General features: G+C 38.9%; 1 protein-coding gene across 5 annotated transcripts in view; it reads left to right on the top strand.

Moving 5' to 3' along the window:
• lrba (LPS-responsive vesicle trafficking, beach and anchor containing) overlaps window positions 1-27,660 on the top strand; it is a 283,083-nt gene that overhangs the window by 161,984 nt on the left and 93,439 nt on the right. For all 5 annotated transcript variants that reach the window (XM_088342023.1, XM_088342026.1, XM_088342025.1 and 2 more), the window contains 4 exons: window positions 21,842-21,959; window positions 22,284-22,386; window positions 24,943-25,058; window positions 25,149-25,261. In XM_088342023.1, coding sequence (XP_088198149.1) covers window positions 21,842-21,959; window positions 22,284-22,386; window positions 24,943-25,058; window positions 25,149-25,261 — 450 coding nt within the window. The remainder of the gene's footprint in view (window positions 1-21,841; window positions 21,960-22,283; window positions 22,387-24,942; window positions 25,059-25,148; window positions 25,262-27,660) is intronic.

The raw sequence follows: 27,660 nt of genomic DNA, 5'->3' as shown, positions 1-27,660 counted from the left end.
GGCGACTAATTGGCGGACGTGGCGAAGCATCTGCTGGGCAGATAGATGCTCGAGTGTATGTGTGTTGTGTGTATTTAGCTGCAGCAGCACTCTCCGTTTCAACACAAGACATCAATATTGCATGTCTTGTTGTAGAGCCCCTCTTGGAGGCTTCTCATACTGGCTCAATGAGGAAGTGAGGATGGTCTGTCAAAATACCCTACAATGTCATGTTTATTCGGTTTAGAGAGGGCAGATGAACTATAACTAAATTTGTTGCCAAGGATGGACAATTAGATAACATAAGATAACCTCATGGCCCGTGGGTATCTAAAAAAATGGGTCAAAAAAGTGTTTTGACCAAAAACTACATTTCACACAATGTCTATCGACTATGATATCAACGCAGCAGCATTTCATGCCAGTAAATCCGTATCAAGGAGTGTAATTCAGAAATAAATGATCCCAAAAATCTCCAAGAACATTTTATTTTATTAAACAGTCATACCTCTACATACACCATTAATTTGTTCCTGGCTGGTACTTGTATTTACTATTGCTTGTATCTCGAGTCATTATTCTCACTACGAAATCACTGAAAAACAATTAATTTGTTCCCGGCCTTCAAAAACCATCCAACATAACCCAAAATACTCACCTTCCTGATCATTAAAGACACATTTTAAGAGTAATAGAACATAAAATACAATACTAAGATGAAAAAGATGATCATAAAATTACTTTAAAGCGCTGGCCTCTAGTGGTAACATCTGGAAATTCTTGTAAATTGGATTATCTCTCGCATGCAGGGCAAAATATTTGCTTGAAATACATCCTGTATCTCGTTTTTGTCACAGCTTGAGTATCTTCTATGAAAAGGTGTCACTATTTTATCTATAACACATTTTATTTGTGTAGTCATTGTAATGTTTGTGACTTCAATATTTGATCAATTCAAGGTTATTTCACATCAATGACTAATTACATCTATTATTACATGTATTTTCATACCTTAGAGGACAGCCATAACACTGATGTGGCCCTCTGTGAAAATGAGTTTGACATCCCTGCTTCAGAAGACTTTGGGAAGTCATTGACTTGAAAAGCGCTATATAAATGCAGATAAAAAAAATAATAATTTCTTGGTGTTCCAAAGAGTCCAAATATAACAGTTCTTTGATTATTGTTTGACTGTAAATGGTGCATTTCAAAGTATTGGTGTACATATCCTTGAAGGTCAGGGTTCCAGTGAGAACCGCCCCCCATTGAGAAGACATCGCTAAGCCTAATTAGCGGGGCAGTGACGGCTACCCAGGGTAAGCTCCGGCTCCTGGATTGATGCTCGCTCGCTCGAGGAAAATCAGTCGGGTGTTTCGTAAAAGGAGAAAACCGATCGTTACCCAAAAGCGGGGCCGCTCTTCCATCGGCGACCCCAACCCCTCCTCCCGCCCTGCGGCCGCCAATCACAAAGAAGCATGGTCTCCGAGCGAGTAGCTATTGATTTTCCAGTTAGAGCCTAAGTAGTTTGTGGTATCGGGCTAACAGACAGGCTGCACAGGTATGTCATTATCAATGAGCCTAGGGAAACAAGCCCCCCAGCAACCCAGAATGTGACCCCTCCCAATCCCCCTCCCCCCACCGCAAAATGTCTGGTCAGCCCCCTGTCATTTTGCTGAATGACAATGTTCAGTTCATAATTCACTCAGCTGCAGTGAACACATGAAAACAATCTATTTCTTATTTTAAACAATATGTATTAAACCCGGTTTATCGTGGAAGCCTAGAATCCAACTAACTGCACTTTGGGAATAACTTCAAAAATATATATGTACATTCGTGAATTTCTCTTACTTTTTGGGGAACTGATGCATTTAGAACACCTTCGACACAATTTTGTTTCCTTGAATAAGAATCAATATCTTGGATTCAAGTTGTCGCTATATTATCTTCACAGGGTCCATAACTAATACAAGAAAATATGAAGTGGCCAATCATTTTGGGTGAAAGTAGCTCCCACTTTTCACTGGGAGAAAGTAAGGGTTCAGATCTAGAACTTGGCTCTGATTCCGATTTTTGTAGTCTGCGATTTTTGGGGGGGGAAACTATTTTTGAGCATTCATTAAACAAAAAAACTAGATTTTTATTTTTTTTAAAGTAAACAGACCTACAACCGTTCCCTGAGGAACACCACTTACATTTCTTCCTGACTGACATAAATGCTGGCATAGTCAATATGCATAGAAATGAAACAATCTCACCATTATCAAAGCAGCTGCAACATTTGACTGAGATTTAAGTGTGTTAATGACTTCACATTGAAAAAAACAACAATATTGTTTCTCCCCTTTGTTATTTGCAGCCTAAAGGTTGGAAACCTCCACTTCAAAATATAAACTAAGCATACAATATGCACTAGAAGCCACCTTGACAATGATCCATCTCAAGTATTTTAAACTTCTGTGTTGGCAACTGCTCCACCTCTTCAGATCTATTTTGTCCTCCACTCTTTAAATTGCGATGGATTTTCTAGATTTAAAATTGGGGTAGTTGAAACATTGTAGGTGTGCAAATTAAGGACATTGGTTATGTCAGTCATTATTACCAACTTTTTATGCATATCTTCTTCTGCCTCTTTTAAAAAATTGAGGGCCAATAAGGGAAACTGGAATATTTTGACCCGGTTGCAACCGGTTCCTTAGTTTGGCAGTGCTTTCTCAGCACTGTTCTATACACAGCACCATTCCAGAAATAGACCTGGCAGTGCACCTGAATGAAGGCCGTTGTCTTGGGAATCTATATGCAGCTTTGCAGTTTCTGTAGTTTCAGGTACAATTTAAAAACAAATATGTTTGAACTTGGCTCTGATTCTGTATGAATCTCTTATCTAAATCAAGGCGGTGTGAATTTTCCTAAAACGAAAATCTCCGACTTCTTTTGCAAAAAAATTGATTCAATTTTTTTTGCCACCTACTTTTAAAATCTATCTATCTATCGATCTACCTTGGTCATATCCCTCAAGATGGGTGACCGATAGCAAGACAAACACAGACAATAATAAAGAAAATAAAAAGGGAAAAAATAGCAAAAAAAAAACACACAAGGCAAACCAAAATGGACCAAACACCCAAACAAGTTAGGCACTTCGGCACCCAAGTCGGTCATGCTTTCGTCCCTCCAGATGAAACGGCACACGGGAGAGCGGCCGTGTCATTCGGGTCAGGGTGACACAACACACTCTTCTGTTACACAGCAGGGCCCGAGAGCTTTCGCTGGTTTACCCCTTCCGCATCATACAGATGCTGTGCCCATCCCTTAGAACACATTCAAGCATCCCACTATCCTTTTACAACACCTCTTCACTCATTCCTATCACCAACCAACTTTTAAAATACCTAATATATAATCAACCCAGCAAATTATTATTTTGTTAAAATATTTGACCTGTATAACCTCATTTTTTATTTTGCGAAGGTTACCTGCGAAAGCTAGTATCCACGTTGCCCACGTCGCTAATGCTAGTTTATCCGGCTCTAGTCACTAATGCAAGCAGCAAGCAGGTGATTGTTGCAAACTCCAAGCACATCGACTGCCCTTGCTGTAATAAAGAGTAGATCATTCCAAAGGTATGGACATTCATGAGGCCGAAGCCACAGAAGTTGGGGCAAAAATGCATTGCCACACATGTGAGTGGGGATCACTTATTGAATAGTTCGTAATAAAAACAAACAAACAAACAAACCCTGAACCAATCTAAAATACAAAATATATCGCCAATAACTATTTGGACCTAAGCTTAAATGCAGTTAAATTAGGTTGACCGTTCAATTTAGAATTATTTCGGTATTTTCATCCCTTTTTCTTAAAAATGGTTCAACTATGATCATCAATTAAGAATTTCCTTGACTATTGGAATCAGTGCTGAAAAGGCCACGACACACAATCTCTGATCCACACAGAAAATGTAAACCAGCAGTTCTTTGAGTCTGTGATTTTTACACCTGATTTACACTAGAAAGGTTCCAAATCAGGCTAATAAATCATTTGAGTGAGCAGTATGCAGGTAGGACACTCAATGTAATGACAAATCCACACTAAGGGTTGTTTTGCGGTCATGTTGCAGCTTAATGATGACTAATGCCTCCCGTTCGAGTGCTTCACGAGTAAACAAGTTTGACTTAACTTGGCTTTCACGTTACCAGCCACACACTCGGCTCTAACCACCAGGCACCTTCATACAAAGAGAAGCCACCTCTCCAGCCTGGAGCCCCCCCCTCTGCTCACACCTGAGCCAAGCCCCTCCATCATGCCTTGTCTCTGGCGTTGACTGGGACGCTGCCTCCCCTCTCCTCACCTCCCCCTTCTTTTTGATTGATCCCCTCGCTCCATCATTTATTCTCAGCGGCCGCCGTCGACACCCCATGTCAAAGGCGACACCGCCGCCTGATTGATAGGCCTGCTTACGGGTGCCAGCGCGCCTGGTAGGCCACTGATATTACAATCAGCACCTGTGTACCTGCTGTTCGCTCGCTATTGGGTCGGGTCTGCGAAAATTGAAAGATCGATTGTTTGGAGTTGGGGCGGAATTTTAAATGGATTTGAGAGTATCTATGAATATCTTCAGCCGACTGAAGTGGGGAAGCATCTTTTCATCTGCATACTTATTGCAGAGAAGCATCATGCATGGTATATGCGCTTAGAACTGTATGCATTTTTTGTTTTGAGATTTGTATTGCCCTGCTGAATTCTAATTTGACCTATGGCTAAGCCCCGCCCTCTTTACTCACTCGGACAAATATTCAACATTCTGTGAAGAGCGCTATGGCCAGTGTCACAGTCGGAGACATTTCGCTGCAGGCAATTGATGCTTTTTGGGCACCAAATAGCCTGAACTGTGCTTGGAGGGTTATATTAATGATCTAATTGTTGATAATGTTGATAAAAAGCTTCACAGTTTCATCCAAAGTCACAATATAAACGTGATAAACCATATCTCCTTGTCATCACCATCTTAAACAACAAGATAGAGGATCAGCATTGTTCATGGAATGCAGGGTGAGAAATGTGACTTACCTTTAAATATTTAACCTAACTTGACGTGACTTGGCTTTTTTAGGCATTGTTATGGCTACGAGCCTTTATTTATCTAAACTTAGCTCCATGTTAACCTATCTGGATTTTCTTTCACTCACCAATGTACAAAAACTAGCACATAACAGGTCACTGAACTCCCAGTGAAAATGTGACGTGATGTAGAATGAAGCCAAGAGCTAACGTTGGCTAACGTCAGCTGAATGTCAGAGATTTGAAGGTTATAAATAGCTTCATATTTCTCTTCAGCAAAGTGACAATATGTTGCCCCACATACTATGTTGACTCACCTTAGAACAGAAGTTGACATCCCTAACATTATCCACCTTGAGTTGGTGCTGTGGCTTGGTAAAGGGTTAAGAACACGCCCCATTTCCCCTGACTCTATTGGGTTGACTATGTGCACTGCAATTGGCTCATTATATTTGAAGGGCGGGCTTAGAGATAAGTCAATTCGAAATCGCCGTTGGGGTTAATGATCCATGCAGCCTGCTTTGAAGTCAGGTATCCAGCAGGTTGTTACAGCATATTACACACAATCTCGCAATTCAGTTGTGACAAACAACGCATTTAATGATTTTAATCAATAATTGGGGCTTATATCGTGTATTTGATGCAAAAGTGACCTAATACATGATAATGCCCATTTTCGTAGTTTGTTCCATTTCAGTCTCACGGCAGAGTTTTAATGTATGGACTTCTCAAGATTTCTTGATATTCCTCATGCTGAGGTTCATTTGAGTCTCCCTCTATGTAGGTTTCAGATCAGGAGATGTTGTATTGGTGGTCTGTGCAACCCTTTGAGACTTCTTGTGATAAGGGGCTATCGAGTAATCATCCTTTGCTGTATCCCGATTTACTTACCGGGGTTTTGGTACTTCCGCGTATTTTCATCTTGCATTGTGTTTTGAAACCTGATTAGCTAAATAGTCACCCCACCCCTTTTATGTTCTTGTTTCTGCCTGATGTTGTGGTCTGTGTTGGACACATTAGTGAAACAGCTTGATGAACAAATAGCACACACATTATGTATGCGCACATCTTTTTCAACTTCAAGCTTCTCTAAAAGGCATCATGTCAAAAATGCTCTGTACTGACAAAAAAAAAAAACTATCGACAAAGTAAGATGTTTTCTATGGCCAACAAAGTTGTACTTCTCGACCTGCTAAACCTGCTCTGGAGCCCCATGTTGCTCTTTGACTCTCCCATGTGGCTTCCTGTCGCTTTTCAAAAACATTTGAGACATTTTCTGTATAAGGGAAACAGAACACATGCATAACATTGTCCATTGAATATAGATAGAGATACAGTTTGTGATTCCTTCCTTATAAGGCTTTTACTTAAGCAAAGAAAATGCCTTTTTCTGTAACATCTACATGATGGCGACAAAGTATCATGTAAATTAGTGGATTGTGTCCTTAATACATTTGTGCCATATTGCGCCAGGATTATTTTTAAAATGATAATTTGACAGCACAGAAATTACTTGTAAAAAAGTGGGTAAAGTACTGTAATATTAATTGTTAAAAAATATTTGAGCTTGTAAATTGGTTTTGTTCTTCAGTTATAATGTGTTTTTGAAGTCTCTAAATAGAATAAGTAAAAAATATTTCCACTCCAAAATCCTTAAGTTTCTTCTGGTTCCTTGTCTTACCTCAAAATATTAGTGTTTATGTTTATAGACAATTAATTGAATAACATTCTATGGAAGACAGAATAGTTGGATTTGGCAATAACAGGATGATGTTTAGGTCCTGAAGTAACTTTGAAGCCCCAGAACAGATCATAATGTTACCCTCTTTTAGACTGAATGATTGTTCCCCCTTTTGTTTGAATGATTTTCAATTGTTTAATTGCCTCAATAAGTATCAAAAACGTGCAACTTTAGTTTCTTCAGACCATTCAATATAATCGCAAAGAAGAAATAAGAAATACATATACAGTGACAATGTAGTGGCATATACATTTGTGGTCCTATTCCTTGCCCAGTCTTTTAGGGATACAGCCCAGCGTTCCCTTAAGAGGGCTCTCCTTTTCAACTCGCACCCATTTAAGCTCACCACAATAGCAGGATTAGGAAAGAATTTACTCCAGCGCAGGCAGCTTTTGACGCCAAGCCGTCACTAAATAGCCACAAAAAATGTCAAACTGACAGCACAGCAGGGCCAAATACGATCGCAAGCGGTCAGCTGTCTTAACCTGTCCGCCGCTTGCTATGGTGCATTCTGAAGATTTGCTGTCTCCGGGATTTTCCAAATATATCTGCAAAGCACATGGTTGAGTTGCATGCATTTTATAGAAAATCAAGATTATTGATCATCAAGCCAGTTTGGAAAAAGGATCTACAATTCTGAGATTTTCAATTGAAATGAACTTAAGATAATAGTGTTAATTTTATAAAGATCAAGTGCATAGTGGGTGATCATATTTTTATGTAATTACAGAAAAACGGGAGATAGAAGTTGGATTCTTAAAAATGATCACATTTTATGAATATAAAATAAATGTATTAACATAATGCCTACGTACTCTAATCATATGAAGCAAATCAGTATTTTGAAAAAGAAAACCGCAAAAAAGTAGCCGTGAAGACAAAAAAATACATGGAATACTAAGAAAAAATCCCCTAGCACTGTAGTTACACAGTATTTGTACTGAAATGTATTTTATCGTTTGGACTGGAGTAGTATACATGCATTTCAATTAATTTCAATGTAAAATGAATTTTTGAGATACAAAAATAATTATATAACTTTGCATCTTAGAACGAAAAGCACCGTTGTACAATACAAAATTAAGAAGTGTGTTTTCACTTTAGTTAAGTTTAAAGACACGCTTTAAAAGTTTTGAATACAATGCATTGCTTTCACCATGCTTTTGCCCGATGGATGAATCATTTTTCAATGCTCACTTTGTCGCTCCTTCTACCAATTAACCCCAAAAGCGCTGCGGCATTTCCCTAAATCCACATTTTTTTTCCTGCTGCCACTTCAAAAAGGCTAAGCAGCCGAGGAGGAGAAAGGGCAGCAGAAAAGGCTAACCTGTTAGCAAACAGTGAAAAGAGGTTTTAATCCTTAATAGGCTAAATTCAGACTAAGTGGCCCCTAAGACGCTTTCAAAGGGGACTTTTCAGACTCGCCGTTTGGGGACCTGAATGCTTGGAGGTTCTTTTTTTCAGGGTGGGGGTGTGATTCCTAAGCTCGGAGTGACGCTGCTTGCAAGCTGGGCTTGTTTATTTTCCTTTCGTTCTCGTTTTCAATTGCACTCCACCGCAGTCTTTTTAACCTGGTTTATTTGTCCTTGCCCGCTGCTAGTTTGTTTGACTTCCCCTAGAGGCGGAGGGAACTTTTGTTTTAATGTGTGAGCAGTGATTACATCCTGAATTAGTCGCATGTCACCGGAACAATCGTGTCCGTCAGTTTTCTGTAAACAACAGTCGTAATTGGCGTCAGAAACTCAAAGCGTGGGATGTTTGTACTTTCAGTAGTTCAGTGTGTTTGTTTAAAGTGAGATTGTGTATAATATAGTGCCTTCCAGTGCTGAAAAAACTTCATTCATCCATGTATTTGAATAATAAGGAAAATGTACATGAACCAGTGTCTGAAACTTATGACAAAAAGTTACAGGACACCAGGGCAGACAAAAGATAAACGTTGCCTGCCCACCCATAAAGTTGCCTGCCCAGCCATAAAGTTGCCTGCCCAGCCATAAAGTTGCCTGCCCCATTTTTCACAACTTGAAACACAATAAGACAACTAATCGCAAAAAAAAAAGTATTAATAATCAGAATATATAACAGAATAACACTTTATAATTAAGTTTATTATAACTCTACTGATAACATTCATTGCATGTATATGACATCGCTGTTTTCCATCTGCCATTAGTATGTACCTGTATTTACTCATCTTCATTCATGCAATGTTTGCGTTGTGTCGTCTGCTACAAGCCACGTGAACTCCTCTTTCTATGATGCTTTTAATGTACGTTTACGTTTTCTAGCGTCATACATTTTCTTAGCTTCTTTTGAATGTTTCTTCTGGGGCTGAGGTTTTGGGTTGATTCCTAACCACTTCTCCATTTTCTTGTGTTCTCTGTGCGTCTACTTTGGAAACTGATATACAAATGAGCGACCTTATAACGCTACGGAAAGTCCGGAATCACGAAGTTATTTGATGCAGGCTTCTGATTGGCTGCCGAGCATGCAAATTGCCAAACGAACCAAAATTTCCAAACCGAACAAAGATTTCGAAATCGGAATAAAGCGAACGTTTGATTTGAAAGAAAAAGAAAAAAAAAATCTTGGAAAAGTTTGGGATGTTGTGTCAGTTGTATGCCCGATGTCAAAGATGCACGCCTCGGGCGTCCGGGCAGTCGTTATTTCAGACACTCCATAAACTATGATGCCAATATACATTTTTTTTTAATGTATTGTAGGTCAAGAAATTTGTATTTAGTTTACATACGATGAGGGTCACCAACAGGGAGCTGACATGATTGTCGGGCATCTTGCTGTAAAGGTTACCCCAAAAAACCTTGTAAAAGCTCTGCAAAATGATGAAGAAAAACTGCGGTGTGGTCGCTTTGCGCATTCTTCCTTTTGCTTTGTGGCACTCTTTTTTTCTGCTGCACTACACAATACAGCAACATTTAGTGGAAAAATATTACACTATGTCCTTTTAAATATGGAATGATGTGCAAAAAATAAAAAAAAATCAACCTTTTTTTTACAAGTCTGCACCCGTTTTAATATATAATCCATCTAACTTTTTATACTGCATTGTTTATTGTCAAAGATTTCTTTAGGTAGTACTCAAATTTGAGGACCGGCTTATCCCTGAAGAAAAACAACAATGACCAGATGATAAGGGTACTGTATCCAAGTCATATCAAGAAGCTTCTGCTACTGGTAACCATGAAAACCAGTCTTATTTGTTTCATATGGGGTAGCAAACCCGTACCCCAAAAAGGGCCTGCAGAGGGATGTTGTACTTGCCCACAGGGTTGGGTAGGGTTACTTTAACTTGATTACTTTCAATTACTTTTGGATTACTCCAATACCAAATATGCTAATAAAAGACAAAAGAAACTAAATATGAATGAATTACAAAATTTTGTGCAGGCTTGGGGAGTAACGGAATACATTGAACGGCAAAAATGATGTTGGCAAGCTGTTTGGATTTATTTTCATTTTATTTCTGTCGCATTTTATGTTCGTTTTGACGGAGATCAAAGAGATCAAAGCCAGGAGAGAAAGCTTTCCACGTGTTGTGAGTCATAATTTAATTTATACTTAGTTTATTTTGTCTTTTATTTGCATATTTGGTATTGGGGTAATCCAAAAGTAATTGAAAGTAATCAAGTTAAAGTAACCCTACCCAACCCTGCTTGCCCAAGACACACCACAAGTGGTGCCCCAACGACCCTAGTGGTTTGGGGTTCCATTAACGGTGAACTCCATAGTTTGCCTCAGGGACTTACACAATGTGGCTCTTCTTTAGGTTTTTGTAAGCTGAGCTATAGAACATGACTTTCTACAAAATTCATTTTGACCAATATTTTTGCAATACATTCTAATAGAAAATGTGAGTTCAAATTTTTGTCATACGTTTCTTTAAAATTCCTCAAATTATGTTAGGGCGCTTTCCCTTTTTCACCTTTTTTTATTAGAGTAAACATAAATAGCTTGTGTTAATTGTCAATGGAAACATTGCAGAAAAATGCCGTACAAAACTCACAAATATCTGAGTTTGTCATCTGGCTTTTAAAGCCTATTCCGAAAAGTTCACTGTTAACGAATCCCTTAACTGCCGGCATCATCAGGACATTACTTCCCTTGGTGTGTCTTGGGCAAGTACAGCCTGGCGGTGCTCAACCTTCTTCTGGTCATTTATTTGGAAACAGGTTTGCTCCCCCGCATGAAACTGATAGAACTGTATTCCATGGTTACCAGTAGCAAGAATAGCCTCCTGATCTGACACAGATACAGCACTTTTAGCATCTAGTGGCCATTGTTTTTTAATATAAAGAGTCATCCCTCTCTTCAGAGATGATCCGTAGCTTGGCAATGACAGGTAGCAGCGTGCAAAAAAAATTGCTACTAGATCCTAAATCACTGGGCAAAACTATTTTGTTCCGAGATTTTGTGGCTTTCACTGATACCCAAACGTGGCACGCCACTCTGAAAATAAGCATGTTAATATCAAGCTAAATGTTCAGTCTGACCAGGTAGTTTATAAGTGGCACAAGCTTCTTTGATCCTAGAGGGACGGAAGCTGATCTCTTGTTGACTATAAAAGTACTTTTTGCAGACCATCTGGTCGGTGTGATGAAAAGATGGTGGCACTATGAGGCTTTTCTTAGACCAAATGCAAGGATGTCTTCTTGCCATCTAAAGATATGTTTATTCCATCACAAAATCCATTTAAAATCAAATCAAACGTATCTGTAAAACCCTTTAAAGCAATGTATGTTAAGTTTGGAATGCAATTTCTGCGCTTGGAGTGATACCAGAGGACTGGCATAGTGCATATATAGTTCCCTTGTTCAAAGTGAGAGGTGGCAGGCTGTTGTGTAGTCATTCGAGAGGTATAAGCCTGCTGTATGAGGATAGTAGAGCTTATGTGAGAGTAGGGAGTGAATTAAGCGAGTGGTTTCTGGTAAGAATGGGTTTGAGGCAAGGGTGTGTCATGTCACCTTGGCTGTTCAATTTGTATATGGATCGAGTGGTGCGCGAGGTGCGTGTAAGAGCAGTTGGAGCAGATAAAGCGTGTGAGGGTGTGTTGCACGTAAGTCCGCTGTTGTTTGCAGATGACACTGCTTTGGTGGCTGATTCTGCACCAGGACAGAGTTTTTTTTTTGGTAGTGGCGTTTAATAAAGTATGAAAGAGAATGAAGCTTAAGTTGAATGCAGAGAAGAGTAAAGTGAAGAAGTGTTCGAGATGTGGTAAAGTATATGGATTAGAATCTTTTTTAATGGTGTATAGTGTTCAAGAATACAATAAAATCCCGTCCTGTTTGCCCACCTAGCACTTTAATACACAAGCACATACCCAATAGTTAAAACAAAATATGGAAAGGCACAGACCAACAATGTGAAGAATGGGACCTTACAGAGGCTCATCCACACTGATGGGAATAATCTCAGTAAATGTTTTTTTTTTGCCATTGAACTACATACTACTTTTGATAATAAAAGACCGTGTGGTCATATTTGATGTTTAAGTTGGGTAGCAGAAAACCATGGCCTGATTTCAGTATTGTAATACTGAATTTTGCAATTTTTCCAAAAAGATCCCTCACAACAAAATAAATGCAAAGATAAAATCAAAATCCCAGTTCACTGGTTCAAGGGTCCCGAGACACTCTGGCTGCCAGATAACCAGCCATGTGTGAAAGTCCAGTCATGTGGCTACAAGGTTTTCCTCATTAGCCGCCATTGCTTTTGCCCTCACACGTCCGCGACGATCATTCTATCCTTGACGCCATCCTTGTACTTACGCGATCCGGAATCCAGCCTTCACTATTATTTTTTCCTCCCTGCCTATCACTCAATCTCCAAAGCAAAATTCATCTTAATTGGCTCCAGAGGGCTTGAGGAGGCTTTTGTGTCAACGCTGCCGAGGGATCCCGATCGGTCGGTGGGCTCAGACAGCCAACAGACCCCCTTGTTAGAGAGTCAGGGCTGGGCGAGGGGGTTTCTTTTTTGCCTGCTCGTTAGTCTGATGAACTCATTTGCAGAAGAGTCGGTTGACAAGGGGTGCTTTCCAGATGAGTGACAACACAACCAGGGCTGAACGATTATGAAAAAAATTCTTAGTAGCCCCTCCCCCACCCAAAAATATAATGTCGTCGAAATTTACCGTGTGCTTGTTATTTTGTCTTCCGCCTTTGTTTTAAAAGTTTAAAAAAAAAATCATAAAATAACATTATGGGCAGATGCGTTAGCCTACTCAGTGATTTGAAAATGAAAATATAGTTAGTACTAAGATAATACTACTACAATGACTAGTAACAATATTGTAAAGGTAGCAGTGCTAATGATGAAAATAGATAACACATTTAGTATTATTGATATTATTAATCAGTTATAAATAATAAATACAGTAATCCGTCGCTATAAAGCACTTTACAATGTGCTTCACACTTACCCATTCACACACACTCACAGACCGATAGCAGCACAACTACCTGCTTATCGAGGGCAGTAGGGATTCAGTGTCTTGCACAAGGACACTTTGACATATAACACGGAGGAGCCGGGAATTGAACCTGTGACCTCTTGATCCCCAAAAGGGGGCTTTACCTCCTGAGCTATGAGCTACTGCTGCTATGTACCTTTCATGGTTTTGTTACTTTATCGTTTTGCATGGTGAATTCCGTTCTTTATTGCAGTTGGCTTAACAATCTCCCTGCTAATTATAATATACGATTAGATTCAACTTTCCTCGTGCAACTGACTTGATGTTAAATAAGAAACATATCCAGGCTTAATCCCTTATCTTGTTTTCATGAAATATCACCTGAGTGTATGTGTGTAGTGCCTCCTCCAGATAACTGAAACACAATGCAGGGTGACGGATCTTAAAAGTTTGTTGGGTGGTACAGTGTAACATAATATATTATTTTCATTCTCAGCTTTTTAACCCCTGACCCGTTTTCATGCCTGATTGTTATCTAATGGTACAGTAGTTTAAAAATGTTTGTACAGTACTTTTTTTTCCATTGATGAGCCTGTAAAAATGATTTATTTGGTTTTATTGGGAAAAAGAGTATTTAATTCTATAATTACTGTAAAAAAATAGTTTCTATTTAAAGGATTTTGCCTATGACAGTCAAAACCAGAATGGAGACAGGACCCACTTGCGTTTTATTGGAAGAAAGAGAAAAGGTTGCGCCCACGATCCGGTGATTGCTGGACGCGGGAAGCAAGTCGCTCTGAACGCTGATGTGGATCTTCCGTGGCGAGCGATGGTCGTGTTTGGAACGGAAAAACGGGTCAGTGGCCGGGACAGGAGAGCATAAACGTGGTCGGGGTTGGAAGTGAGTCGTAAGCAAGGAAAGGAGAGTAGACGTGGTCGGGGACAAAAAGAGGTCGAAAGCCGGGACGGGAGAGTAGACGTGGTCAGGATCAAAAACTGGTTGAAGCCGTGGGACAGACAGGAGCAAAAAACAGGTGGGAGTCAGGGTCGAAAAAGGCTTGCCTAGTGTTAACTGAGGTTTGCAGACGGACTGACAATAGGGGACAGAAATTAATGGGTTGAAATAGGGACAGGGAGCCAAACAGAGTCCGAGGCAGTTGGCGCTAAAGGAATGGGCACAGGTGAATCACATCGGTAATCATGACAATTATGTGTTTTCCTTTTGAAACATGTCTCCCAAGGACCCTGCGAATCCTTGGAAATTCTTATAAGGCATTGAAATAATTTTTCTAAAATTAAGTCCTTTATTGGCATTACATTATCTTAAATTCAATTTTCAATTTTAAAAAATGTAAACCCATTTATAACTTTTTTTTAAAACTTGTGTAACTTTTTTTAAAACAGTGTTTTATTTTTATTGTGCAAATCAAAATAAGGGATAACCATATATATACACAAATAACCATATGGTTGGATCCCTTAACCAACCGTTGTAAGCCGTTGTTAAATTATGAAATCTATAGTTCCTGTATTGGTAATGCGAGCACATGTATGAATGTAAAGCAGGCATCTTTTGGCTGATGGAAAAGCAATTTGGGACCGTCAATGCCGATGAGTCCACAGTTACTTTTTTTGTATTCTGTATGAATTTCCTCTTCCGTCCGTCCTCTCTTTTGCCTGTTTTGATGTTGATGGATCACCTCTCTTCCTCCTGCTCATTAATTTCATCACCTTATCTCCCACACAGCTTTTGATTCCAGCCAAAAAAAAGGTAATGATAAATCCCTCATCCATTATCCTTTAACCGAGGCAGTCATGCGGAAATACTTAATAACAGGCAACAAATTGAACTTCAATCACCTCATTTCCCCCCCTCCTATAGAAACGGATGCTGTGACTTATTCCCTACTTTTGCATATTTCTGACCAAACAAATTGTGCAAATTGATGGCGGCGTCATGTTATCAGGGCAAAAGCACGCTCCTGCAGGTAGTGTGCATCTTAGCGGTTCTTGATAGTTGTTGCAACCCTTTCTGCCAGCAGGAGACTTTTATGATTCGCTTCCAGATGTGGAATGTGTTACGGACAAACCATTAACACAAGGTCTGACCTTGTGGTTGAGCATGGGACGTTTTCTGGTTTTATGTATTACCGTGGGTTCATAAAATCAGAAGTGAACCAACTGCCGGTGCCTTTTTATGCTACTTCTAGAAAAGGCACAATATGATTAGCAGCTTGCTTAAATAACAAATTCAGTTAAAGATATTGATATGGGGGCAACAACCTTTTCTCCTAAGCTAAGTAGAGATAGGAAGGATGATTCGGTACACACGGGACAACATTTTTTAGACCCTAGGACAGGGGTTGGGAACCGATGGCACTTTTCATGAATACATCCGGCTAGGAGACAAAATGTAAATCTTGCAAATTTTCACTGTGACATCCCTTTTAAAGCTAATTGTATGACTATGACACAAGAAGCCGAAACAACACTATGATCATAAACGGTTTGGTCCACTATATAAAAGGCACATTTTCAACTACAGTTTACAGTCAAGGTGTCACACCAAAAGACCCCATTTTGGCTCTACACCGCTATGGAAACCTGGGCAAAGAAATTAAAAGTAAATGGTGCCTTTTGGTCTCTTTGAATCTCCAAAGTTCGTATTCTTTTTTTAGCACTTGTTTTCGGTTGTACTTTACCATTCAGCAACATCTGGTGAATGGTAAATGGTCTGCATTCATAAAGCGCTTTTCAGGTCACTGAAGTCCTCTCAAAGCGCTTGACAATGTGCTTCACACTCACCTATTCACACACACACACACACTCCTACCCTGATAGCTAGAGGTAGCCATGCAAAGCGCCTAATGGTCAAATAATTCACACATGGTTCTTGAATTCCTTGAAAATGCTTAAATTTTAAGGTTTAGTTTAAATTTTTGAATTTTGTGTAAATTACCTTAAATGCTTAAAATTGTTTCCATGTTTCACAACAAGTTTGCTTAAAAATTACACCGACACTGTTCCCTAGTGGCTTCGCTTTGCCATTGCATTTCTTTCTTTGTGATAAACAGCAGCTGGCATTAGTCTGTATGGCATCGTGTTATGATGCGTTGTTGCCACCTTTGGCTGAAGGCAGGCGCATACTACACCTAAACAAGGCACTATAAAATGGGTCTTAGTGCAAGGATTAGGGATCAATTGTGGACATTCATAATGGGCCATGCAAAAATTTAAGGTAGCATTTCCCAGTGGTAAATTGTCATTGGAAGAACTTTCTGCACCTGAAAATGTAAGCTACATTTTATTGTTGATTCATCCAGCACCTATATGGGGAGCGATTTGTCTCAAAAATATTTACACAGGTATTATTCAGATCGACAATGTTATTCATGATTTACTCAAGATCTGAAAATCAATCGGATATGTAAATTGCAGGTATTTTTGTGGATCTGCAAAATACATGATTCACATTGGATTACTCATTTTAGTGATAATCAATAAATTCAAAAATTGTTTTTCCAAGTCGCGAAAAATGCTTCAATTTTGCTTTGAAAAAGGTGTATAAACCCTGAATGATACGCACCATGGGCATAACCAGCCCTGTTTGGGGGGGTGTCAAGCACCCCCAAATTCAGCCCCAAGCACCCCCAAAAATGATTGCATTTTCTAAAACCTTTTTCCTTAATTCCACGCGGCCCTACTTATGAACGAGACGGACGAACGTTCGTAAGTTGAATTTGTTCATAAGTTGCTATATTTTGTATGGAATGTATGTTTAAGGTTTATATAAGTATGTTTAAGGCTTGTATAAGTAACCTGTATTGTTTTGTACTAAAGAATAAATATTTCATAAAATAATATGCTCTATAAAGATAAATAAATAAATAAAGTTGAGTTTAACTTACTTTTGGAAGATGCGCTTCAAGATGTCCTCCTTCGTGGTAAAAATTGGATGGAAAAAAGCGTTCCGACCATTTTATCAACCGCATCAAGCTTTCTTATTCCACTTTCATTTCAAAAGAAACAGCTTGCCTCTTCTTTACATTTTACAGCAACCATATTGAATGGATGCACGAGATATTAAGCAATAAAAATGTCAAAGTTCTTAACGCGCTAAAGATACAGAATAGAATGTTTACACATGAACTAGGAAGAGATTTCTTCTTTGGGTGGATCCTGGGTGACCTCTCACAGCGCCACCACACGCCGATAGCGGCGGAAAGAAGCACTACAGTAATGCCCTGCACTCGGAAAAAGGCGCACACAATACAAAATTTAACTTACAGCAATGTCTGGATATTCTTCGACATCCCCAAAAAAATGATTGTATCTACCGTATTACGTAAGTCGAATGGTCATAAGTAGGGGAGTGTCTGTATTGGCTTAAATATGATTAAAAAATGCTAAATGAAAATCAAAGAAGTAAAACAGAACAAAAATGTAAACAACGCAACTGCGTTGAAATGGTTCAGTCTATTTGATTTCTAGCACCGCTCTCGCCACCCTAACTTCCTTCACTCGGCTAGTGTTCTGTGGAGGCTACGTTGTTTTACAGTGAAAGTATGTTATACAGTGGTTATGTGGAACAACTATATAACCACCCAAAACAATGATTTTCTTGTTATCAGCAGATATTAGTCCTCAATTTAGCTGCATTGAATGGAATGCAAGTTGCATTCGACAGTCTGGATGCGCAGCACCCCCACAGCTCTGAACCTAAAATTGCCCCTTATACACACTGTTCCTTTAGTATTTTTCAACACGCTATCCATACCATTTTTAGGGCATAGTAACAAATCACACACCAAGTCTTACATTGCTATAAATACGTATGCCTCTGTTTTGAAATCCAATTTGTTATTAAAAAACGCTGTCTTCAACTAGGTTACTAACTTCTAACAAAACACCTGATTAGAAAAGGATTCGAAATGTCCTCCAGCAGAGGTTTCATGCTTTTCATTTGAGTGCTCGTCCCAGAGTCCCTTTTTTTATTCCCCATTTATGTTGTCCCTCTTCATTGCGCAGCCTTTTGGGCGTCTTGACAGTGACAAACGACAGCAACGCAGAAACGAGCAGCAGTCTCGGCGGCAGCCAGGCGCACAAACAGGTTGAAATCGGCATGCAGACCTTAGCAATCAACGCCGTTCCTTTGTTTCTCTTTGCCGCGTGACACCTTCAAATTGATCCTCCGCCACAGCCAACCTGAGATTGCAGACGCCATTTTGCTGAAAAAGGACGCCAATACAAGCGAGCTTCATGCAAGAACTTGTTTTCATTATTTTTCTCTTCTTTTAAAATACTCTTTATTAGGGTTTATTTGAAACATTTTCCTGTATTTTAAAGTAAAACTATTGCTATTTTTTACATTTTTCAAATCAATGTTGACAGAGTTTTAGTATGGCCATTTTTGGTGTCAAAAAACAAATCTTTAAACCAGAAAAATGTCTCCTCATTTAATATCTTTCCATAATCAGGATCCAAAAGAGAAGGTTATAGCGTATTTACAAGTTCAATCAAATACATGTAAAATGTCACAACAGGAACGCAACTGCCATGGTTTTCTATGCCATATCGACTCGGAGAGTTATCAAAGAGTTATGTGTAGAGCTTTGTTTCTCAACTGATGGGTCGGGATCCAAAAGTGGGTCGTGGAGCTGTTTTAGTGGGCCTTTGCCTTGCAGGGTGGGGATAAAGGAGGAGATTTTATCGTCTTATTATATTCAGAATATTTTTATACTTCACTTTAAGTGGCAATTTATTTCCTGAAAAGTGCTTTATAAATAATTTAATTGAATTGAACAAACTGAGGGTCGATTACTCTTAACAGTAGATGACGATACTGCCCTGCTCATTCTCTTCTTACTTTTGAGTCATTTGGTGCATTTCAGAAGGACCACATCTCATTTTATTGTGTTTTTGTTAGTTTTATTTCCTTTTTCTGCCCATCATAAATTGTCCCAAGAAAGTTGATAAGAGGAGTGATTAGTGGAAACCGTGAATAACAATGATCGATTTCGTGGAAGGAAATCATTGTGAGCTATGAAAATGGTGTTATGAGTGTCTGCCATTGAAGCGCAATGGTTTGAATAGTTATATTTTTAGCTTTTTATTAGTTAATTAACTACATAATTAATAATTACTTATGTTTAAGTACACACATTATTATTTTAAATCTATTTTAGTATGTAGCTATTTTAAATCAGTTTTAAGGGGTTGCTTATACACACAATGTAGGCTTATAAGTGTGTATACGATACTTAGTCATTTTGGTTTTGCTGGTCATTTTGTTTTTGGAAAAAACAACAACATTATACTAACATTATACTAACACTGCTCAATCCCTTCAATTGATTCGTTTCAGAAGTTTTTTTTTTGTCACTAGGGTGGAATGGTGGGCACTGAAGTCAGACCAGTTGATAACCACTGGTGTAGAGTAAATTATATCAGTATTAAATGCATTATTGCTTTAATGCGATGGGGCTGATAATTTGTCAGGCTGCTTGTCACTCTTTTTCATCCACAAGGTAAAAAGACTAGGAAATGAGCTGATTTTTGGAGGTCATTGAGATGGTGGGGGTGTCACATTGTGGTAAAATATATTCAGGCACTCATAAATTGATCAGTTGTATGCATTTTCTTTACTCCTTCATCTATGTTGGCTCCTCCAGTCCTCCGAATCATTTCACCAATTAATTCACTTCTGCTCGTTTAAGAACTTTGATGTCACAGGTAACGGCAAAGCATTGTTGCACTGAGCTTACTGTCATGTTAAGATAGCCTTTGTTGACAGTGTGTCAATCAATAAAATCCCAAACGGGCATCCTATAAAAGGGTATAACTACTTTTTAACCTGTAACAATTTCTGTAGTATGTCATCATGGCTGACTTGACCCCCTCCACACTCCTACTAAATCCAGTATTTAGACGAGCTACTCTTCCACTTAGCGATGCCTTGTTAACAAGGCCTTTTTACTTCAAATGTGTCTGCAACTGTGAAAAGAGGGGAAACAAGAATTAGCTGTCACCAACACATCTTCTGGAGAGTGTTATTATTCGTTGCACATATTCAAATTTGCAGCAGGCAACTGGGTTGAGCTGGCTGTTGAGTGTAAAGAAGCTCATTAGAAGGCCGGGCGAGGCAGTGGGGACCAGATGAGGACAGCAACCGCTTGGGCCTGCTCTCACAGGAATACGAGAGACTCACTTGAAAGTCTCTGGAGTTCAATTAAATGTGGATTAGTGTCTGGGGCAAGCTGCCCAAGACAAACTACGCAGTAGATGCAGCAGCATCTACTCCCCTACACGCAAACTCTGTGATATTTCGTATCTTGAAGCTTTTTGTTTTTGCGTGACCAAAATGGCCAAAATAAATTATTCAAATACAAAAAAGTATAAAAGAAATAGACTCAGACAGAAACATACCAATATAATATGATATGTAAAAATAATATGATATGTAAGTATATGCTAACTACAAAAGAAAATCCAGGTCATGAGAATTCCCAGAGGTTACCACTAGAGACCGCTCGGGAACGATTACCACATATGACTGCCAACATCCGCTCGTTCCAGTTTGGAGGCAAAGAAAAAATTGTGGAAATTGTGCTGTAAACATTTTTTGTCAATAATCGTTTAAAGATACAGAAAAAAATTAAGTGTACAGTAGTTGCTTATGTATCTTCAACAGTTGCTCAATCTCATACCTGTCAACAATCAGCCATTTGATCCTTGTATTGATGTTCTCGTAGTGCAGTGGTTAGCACATTTGTGAAAGATAATTGATGTGTGTATATCATATATGTATATATGTGCATGTGCGAATATGTGTATTTGTATACACGTTTGTGTTTGTGTGTGGGGGTGGGGGTGGGGGGGGGCGTTGTGTGTGTGTGTTTGTGTGTTTTGGTTTGTTTATTTTTTCATTTAGATCTGTTTTTAAATTCTGCATTTTCAATCCCCATAGTTTTGGGACCTAAAACAAATATTGTGTAAAGATCATGTGCTGTACATTGAAAGTTTAGTGTATTTCTGGGCAATGCTATTGCTTGATGTGCAAGCACAAACTAGATAGACTAATCATTGTACTCTAAGAATGGAGTCTTCTCTTGATTATATACCTTGTAGCTGTGCTTTCAAACTATTACAAAAGAATAAGAATTTGTGTTTATTGCCAGCATTTAGTTGACCTTTTAGTCCTTAGTTTAGGGTAAATGCCAAAATATACGATGATAAGCATCTCCGACTGATACTAATGAGTAACACAAGTGAGATCAAAGCATGTTTTTTAAATTTAATTACCCCATTTCACCCAAGTGAAAGCTAAGATAATCTGTCACAAAATCAGTTTTAATAGTCTTTTCCTAACAAGCTGTCAAAAGGAGGTTCCCCTCCCCATGCATCATTGGCAATAAGTCATCTTTGAACCTGCTAAATAGCTGGCGTTTTAGTGCTAAAGGAATCTCTTTTTCATGGAGGCTGATCAATAAAAGACATTAATCGTCCTCTGGCTGCAAGGTGAAAAATGAGCCGCTGCGAGCTTCATACCAACACTGAGTTACCGAAGCATCGGTTTTATTTTCATGATGTCCCTCTTATTTTTATTTATATATATATTTTTTTCTCCCTTTCAGATTTTAGCATACACAGAAGGCCTTCATGGCAAATGGATGTTTACGGAGATCCGGGCCATCTTTTCCAGACGTTACCTCCTGCAAAACACCGCACTGGAGATCTTCATGGCCAACAGAAGTAAGACAGTGATGTCCCGATAATATTTCATGGGGATCAACATTTCTCTACTAGCTTATGAGAGGATAATTAATATATTAAAAATATCTGCTGCCAACTGTTGATGTGGATGCATGTTAGTTACTCAGCTGATCATTGGAAGAAACCAATGATACTGAACAATGGCGTGATTTTTTACAAAGATAAAATTGGGCAGTTTCCACCGGCACACCAGACAAGGTACCACAAGTTAAAGAACACTGAATTAGGGCATCATACAAATATATCACTGTATTTTTTAACATAAAAAAACTTTATGGAAGATCATTTGACGCTTCCCAACAGCTGCCATCATGTTCAACTTCCCCGATGCTGCCACAGTCAAGAAAGTGGTTTACAGTCTTCCACGCGTGGGCCTCGGCACAAACTTCGGCCTCCCGCAAACCAGGTGAGTCACAACCAGTCTTGGGCGCGTTACTGAAAAAAGTCATTGGTTATAGTTACTTTATGTGTGATGTAATTGTGTTACCCCAGATTACTGACTTTACTCTGAAAGCAACTAGTTTCAAATTGCTGTCTATACTCACATTGAAGCTGACCCCCCTAAAACTGCCTAAAAATAGCAACATTAAAAATAAGAAGAAAAACATGTATTTCTTGCCTTGTCCAATTTTGAGACCTTGCAAGCTGAAACAGCCGAAACACTCTATATCTATTTTATGTTTTGTCTTCAAACAACTTTACATCTCCATTTCTGAGTAATACTCAAGACGTTTTCTTTTTTTCCCCAGGCATAGTGTATTGCAAAAATACTTATAGAAATAAAAACAACTAAAATTAAAGCACTCTTTTACCATAACTTCTGTGCTTACCTCTGTCCCATTGATTTAGTTGGTTTGTTGTTCCTATAAACCACACCTTCTTCCCCACAACCAAATATATTTAAGCTGACCTCTTGAATTGAGTATTTTAATTGATAGTGTATAATTGAGTTGTACTAATGGTAGTTTATTAAATATACAATAGAAAATAAAATATTTGAAACCTTATAGGAGCAAGACGGAATTTGGAACTTTTTTCCTTGAGCCCACTACCTCTGGCTTGTCATCGTTTTTGTCTAGGTCAAGCTCCTTCTTGATAGATGTACAAGTACGTGCATTTCTGAAACGCACTCCAAAAATTCATCTTTGTTCATCACTCCAATAAACTGTTCTTTGCTCATCTTTGTTGGGGTCGGCGTTTGGAGTGTACTTGAAACAATCCTTTTCTTACTTTTACCATTTTCATGTTAAACTAACAAAAAAACCCCATAAAAAAACGGCAGATGAGCGTTACACTCTACAGCACTCCCCCTCGTTCCCCCATTCTTCATACATAATGGGTTTCGCCCCAAACACCTTTGCTAAAAGTAAGATCGGAGCAGATGGACACAGTGGGGAAAAAAAGCATAAGGACTCTTTGAACTCAGTTGGTCATTATGAACACAGACTAAATAGAGAAAATATTTAACATTCAACTTTTTTAAGGACACTTCAAACGATGCACCCCTCTTAATTACATTGTAGGCTCTTTTCAATTTTTTCTAACAAAAACAACAAAAGATTCATATAAACCATGCTTTGATGAAAAAACTAACTTCACACTGTGTAAATATTCAAAGAGTACACCAAATGATGACTGAGTATAGCCATGATACTAATGGTAGTATTGTGAGTATCCCTGTGGTTCGCAGGCATATGTGTGTGTGCACGTGTGTTCAGGTCCATTAATCAGGTTAGTTTGCAGACAGAGCAGGGTCACTTTGCCTCATTGACCTTAGACCGCAGCTCACTTTGCCAACAATGCACATTCACATGCACAATATTAGATCCATTACTTTTCTTTTGAAACCTTTTGCTTTTCATCGCATAATTCATAATGAAGAGAAATGTAGAATGTGCATTATTCGATCTAGAAAATAAGGTCTTGTGGCACAATTAGGTTCATATTTTCACTTTTAAAAAGCCTAATGACAGTAATCACCGGGCTGACAGTGATTTATTCCATCATTCCCCTTTGTTTTAATTGGATGGGGACTCATTTGTTTTGTCCTGCCACACGTACGTCTCAGCAGGCGCTTGTGTGTACGTATGTGTATGTTCACCTTCAGCCCAATTTATTGCGTATTTGTCTACCTAACTACTGAAGGTCTGCATATTTTTCACTTAATGGCAGTTAGGTCGCAAAAGTCAAAAAAGAGCCTGAGGGCAGCGACCCTTTTTTTCTTTCATTGTGGCAGCTAGTATAACAAAACTTGTTAGTATTGTATGATTACAGCAATGGAATGAGATTGAGCTAAAAACATAGGCATAGAAGACTGGATACAATGAATTTGTGGTCTTTAAAGAGAGATTATGTGTTATTAAGGCTCCATGGTGGTAAAAAAAACCGTCATTCATTAAATATAAACAATATTGATTTGACTATCAAGCAAAAATTCACAAACTATCATACAACCCTGCAATTCCCGCTTTAAATACTTGTAAGTTGAGCAAATTGTATATATTTTACATAACTTGAGACTCGCCCTGCAAGAGCTAAAATTATTCATCTTCCTGCTAAGGGTACACCAAAAAAACAAACCTTGTGAAATGAAGCAAAAAATGTTTAGTCAGTTTGAGGTTCCGTAGTTTAGAATAGAATTGTATGTCTTGACATTGGTAATGTATTGAACATTGTTTGCAACAAGACATGGCACTCAAGGATAAGCAAGATGAAAATGTAAATAAAATTACATTTGTATTCTTCTTTGTGCTTTGTAGCTTTTTGTAAAAAAAATGTACTACACATCCAGTGGTCAAATATTACACAGTGTCCCTTTATCGATCCATCTTTTCTGTTGTGTATGTGTTTGATAAATGATGCCAAATATTTGTTAATTTTTTAAAGTACACAACAATGTCAAACATTTGCTGACTATTTTGAATTTCCCAAAAAATACAATAAAAACAACACATTATTGTAGGCGTATCTCCTTGGCAACACCAAAGCAACTTTTCAAGGCGTCCAACATGACTCAACGTTGGCAACGTCGCGAGATCTCCAACTTTGAGTACCTCATCTTCCTCAACACAATCTCTGGTGAAGTTCCATTTATGGTTTTTTGGTTTTGTTTTGTTTTGTTTCCCGGTTCTTCCTGTCCTCACCTTTGTCACACCCGTCTTCCACCAGGACGGACTTACAACGACCTGAACCAGTACCCCGTCTTCCCCTGGGTCATCACCAACTACGAAGCAGATCAACTAGACTTGACACTACCCAGTAACTTTCGAGATCTATCCAGGGTATGATCATGTAAATATATACGTAATTGCATGTATTCATGTGAGGGGCTAAAACATATTTTCTCATGGTATTTCACTACAAAATACACAAAGTCTCAAAGAAATAGGCCCAGATTCAAAATGGAAGGGTGCCATTTCGGAAAAGGTATTATTTTCCTAGGATAGTCGAGGAAACCGGAAATGTGCTCATGCAAACTGTACACTCAACACATGCAGCACAACACAATCTTATAAGTATTTCAATACAATGATTCTCTTTTTGGACTCGTCGGGCGTCTGCGAACTTGCTTCAGTCGTCATTTTCAATGTACTCTGATGTAGAGTGCGCTCTTTTGATTTTCAATTTCATTCTTAGCTCCCCATTGGGAAGCTACGTTATTCCTTTCAGTGGCATCATATTACCCGGCAGAGGCTGAATTGTGACAAAACAACAGCGGCTTGTGAGACCTGTGTGGAGTGGTAATAGACGTGTATGACTTGTGTTTTATTCATGCTGTTGACATACATGCATATCAGTGTACAATCTCTGGAGTAAAGCGTGCTGCAATCATTTTTTGCTCCCTGTTGTAGTTATACACAGTGGCTCCTCTACATATGAGATTAATTTGTTCCCAGTTCAAGCTCGTATCAAGATATACTCATATTTGGAACGAATTTCCCCCATATTGAATAACTGAAAGACAATTAATCCGTTCTTAGCCTGCCAAAATCTTCAAAATTACCCTAAATAGCTATAAAACACTTCTGATCACACCTTCCTGATCACCAATAACACATTCAAATAATATTTGAACATGAAAATACAATAAAAGGATAAATAAGATATTACCAAAGTAAAATGTGTGTTCATTATCAGCATATGCCCTGGAGTAATTTGGGAATTGTTAACGGAGCGTGGTGCGAGAGAAAAGAAGGGAGCACGAGAGAGCATGGTAAAATAAAACAACACAAGTGTGCAGGATCAGGTCTGTATGGCAGGAAATGCACATGCTTACTGGGACCAGCCGATGCTGGGTTGTGAGCAGTAACGAGCCCTCGGCTCTCCAGTGGTAGCGGAAATTCTCGTGACTTGGAATTTCTAACGTATGACCGGGAAGATCTTTTGCTCGAAAGACATCTTGTATCAAATTTCTTGTAACTACAGTAGGTCCTATGTAAAAAGCCCACTGTAGTTTTCGTCTTCCCGTTACTGTCCATCTGTTCATCCTTCTACTCATCCGCCCATTCATCTATCTGCTTATCCATCTGTTCCTTTATGCATTTTCCAATAAATCGGTGTATGTCTTTTCGTTCCATGGTCCGTTTATCCAGCTATCCAGCTGTCCATCTGTCCATTCCTTGATCAATTTATGTATACATCCCTCTGTCCATTCATCCATCATATTCAACTGGTATACCGTATTTTCTGGACTAAAATGCGCAAAAACTCCAAATTGGCCAGTGCTCTTTATAATCCGGTGCAGCTTATATGTGGACAAAATCTACAGTGTATATTTGTGCAGTTATTGATCCGTCAATCAGCGCACCGAATCCTAAACACCAGGCCGCTGAGGACATGGATGGTCGTTCATACAATTAGATGCAATAGGACTTTAACCCGGATCGCGGCGAATCATATTTACCAGACCACTATAGATTGAAACAACAAATGAAAAGGCATTGGGTCACTGTGCTTTTAGTCACGGTACTAGATATGTTAGAGAAATGAGAAAACAGAAAGCATTGATTAAAAATCAATCTAACATTTTGTCTTACTTTGTTTCTCAGCTCAAATTAAGCATTGTAAGTTACAAACGTTTTCGATACGTGCAGCCATGCGTTTAATCATTTGTCTTTATTTCAGTGGTCCTCAACCTTTCTGTACTCCAAACCGGTTAAACAGCTGACAATATTTTTGTAATAATAACATAAATTTGTCACTGGGATGAGAAATAATGTGACAATGAGATAGAACCTAATGCCTTTTTATGTGTAAAATGTATCCCTAGTATTCCAGTGGATAGGATCCGCCATGCTCCCCAGCGCCACCCTAGTTCGATTACCATTTTCTCAGATTCCTCATGTGTCCATTCTGCATCAGTGTTGTCCAGAGATGGAATTGTGTGACACACACTCCCTACATAAGATTGCAAAGCCAAAATGGCGTAAACGCAGGCTTCGACGCGTCAAACACTGTCATCGTCGCCCAGCGCCAAAGAGGCCACACACAATTTATGTTTCCTCCACCGTGACCCCTGGGGGCTTTCTTATCATAAACTCTAACCTCCAGCTGACATCAAGCGCTGCCCCCCTCCCAGATAAGGTTTTATTCCCGATAAGCACACTGACATCATGTGTTTTTAGTCTGACTTGTTTTTGTTTTTTTGTTACAAAGTAGCGAGGCATTATCGAGTGTAGCC

Source organism: Urocampus carinirostris, chromosome 8 (genome assembly GCF_059441175.1).
Source record: "Urocampus carinirostris isolate Australia breed hairy pipefish chromosome 8, RoL_Ucar_1.0, whole genome shotgun sequence".
Taxonomy (NCBI): domain Eukaryota; kingdom Metazoa; phylum Chordata; class Actinopteri; order Syngnathiformes; family Syngnathidae; genus Urocampus; species Urocampus carinirostris.
The sequence above is the reverse complement of the archived record's forward strand: the minus strand, read 5'-3'. Positions and strand labels throughout refer to the sequence as shown.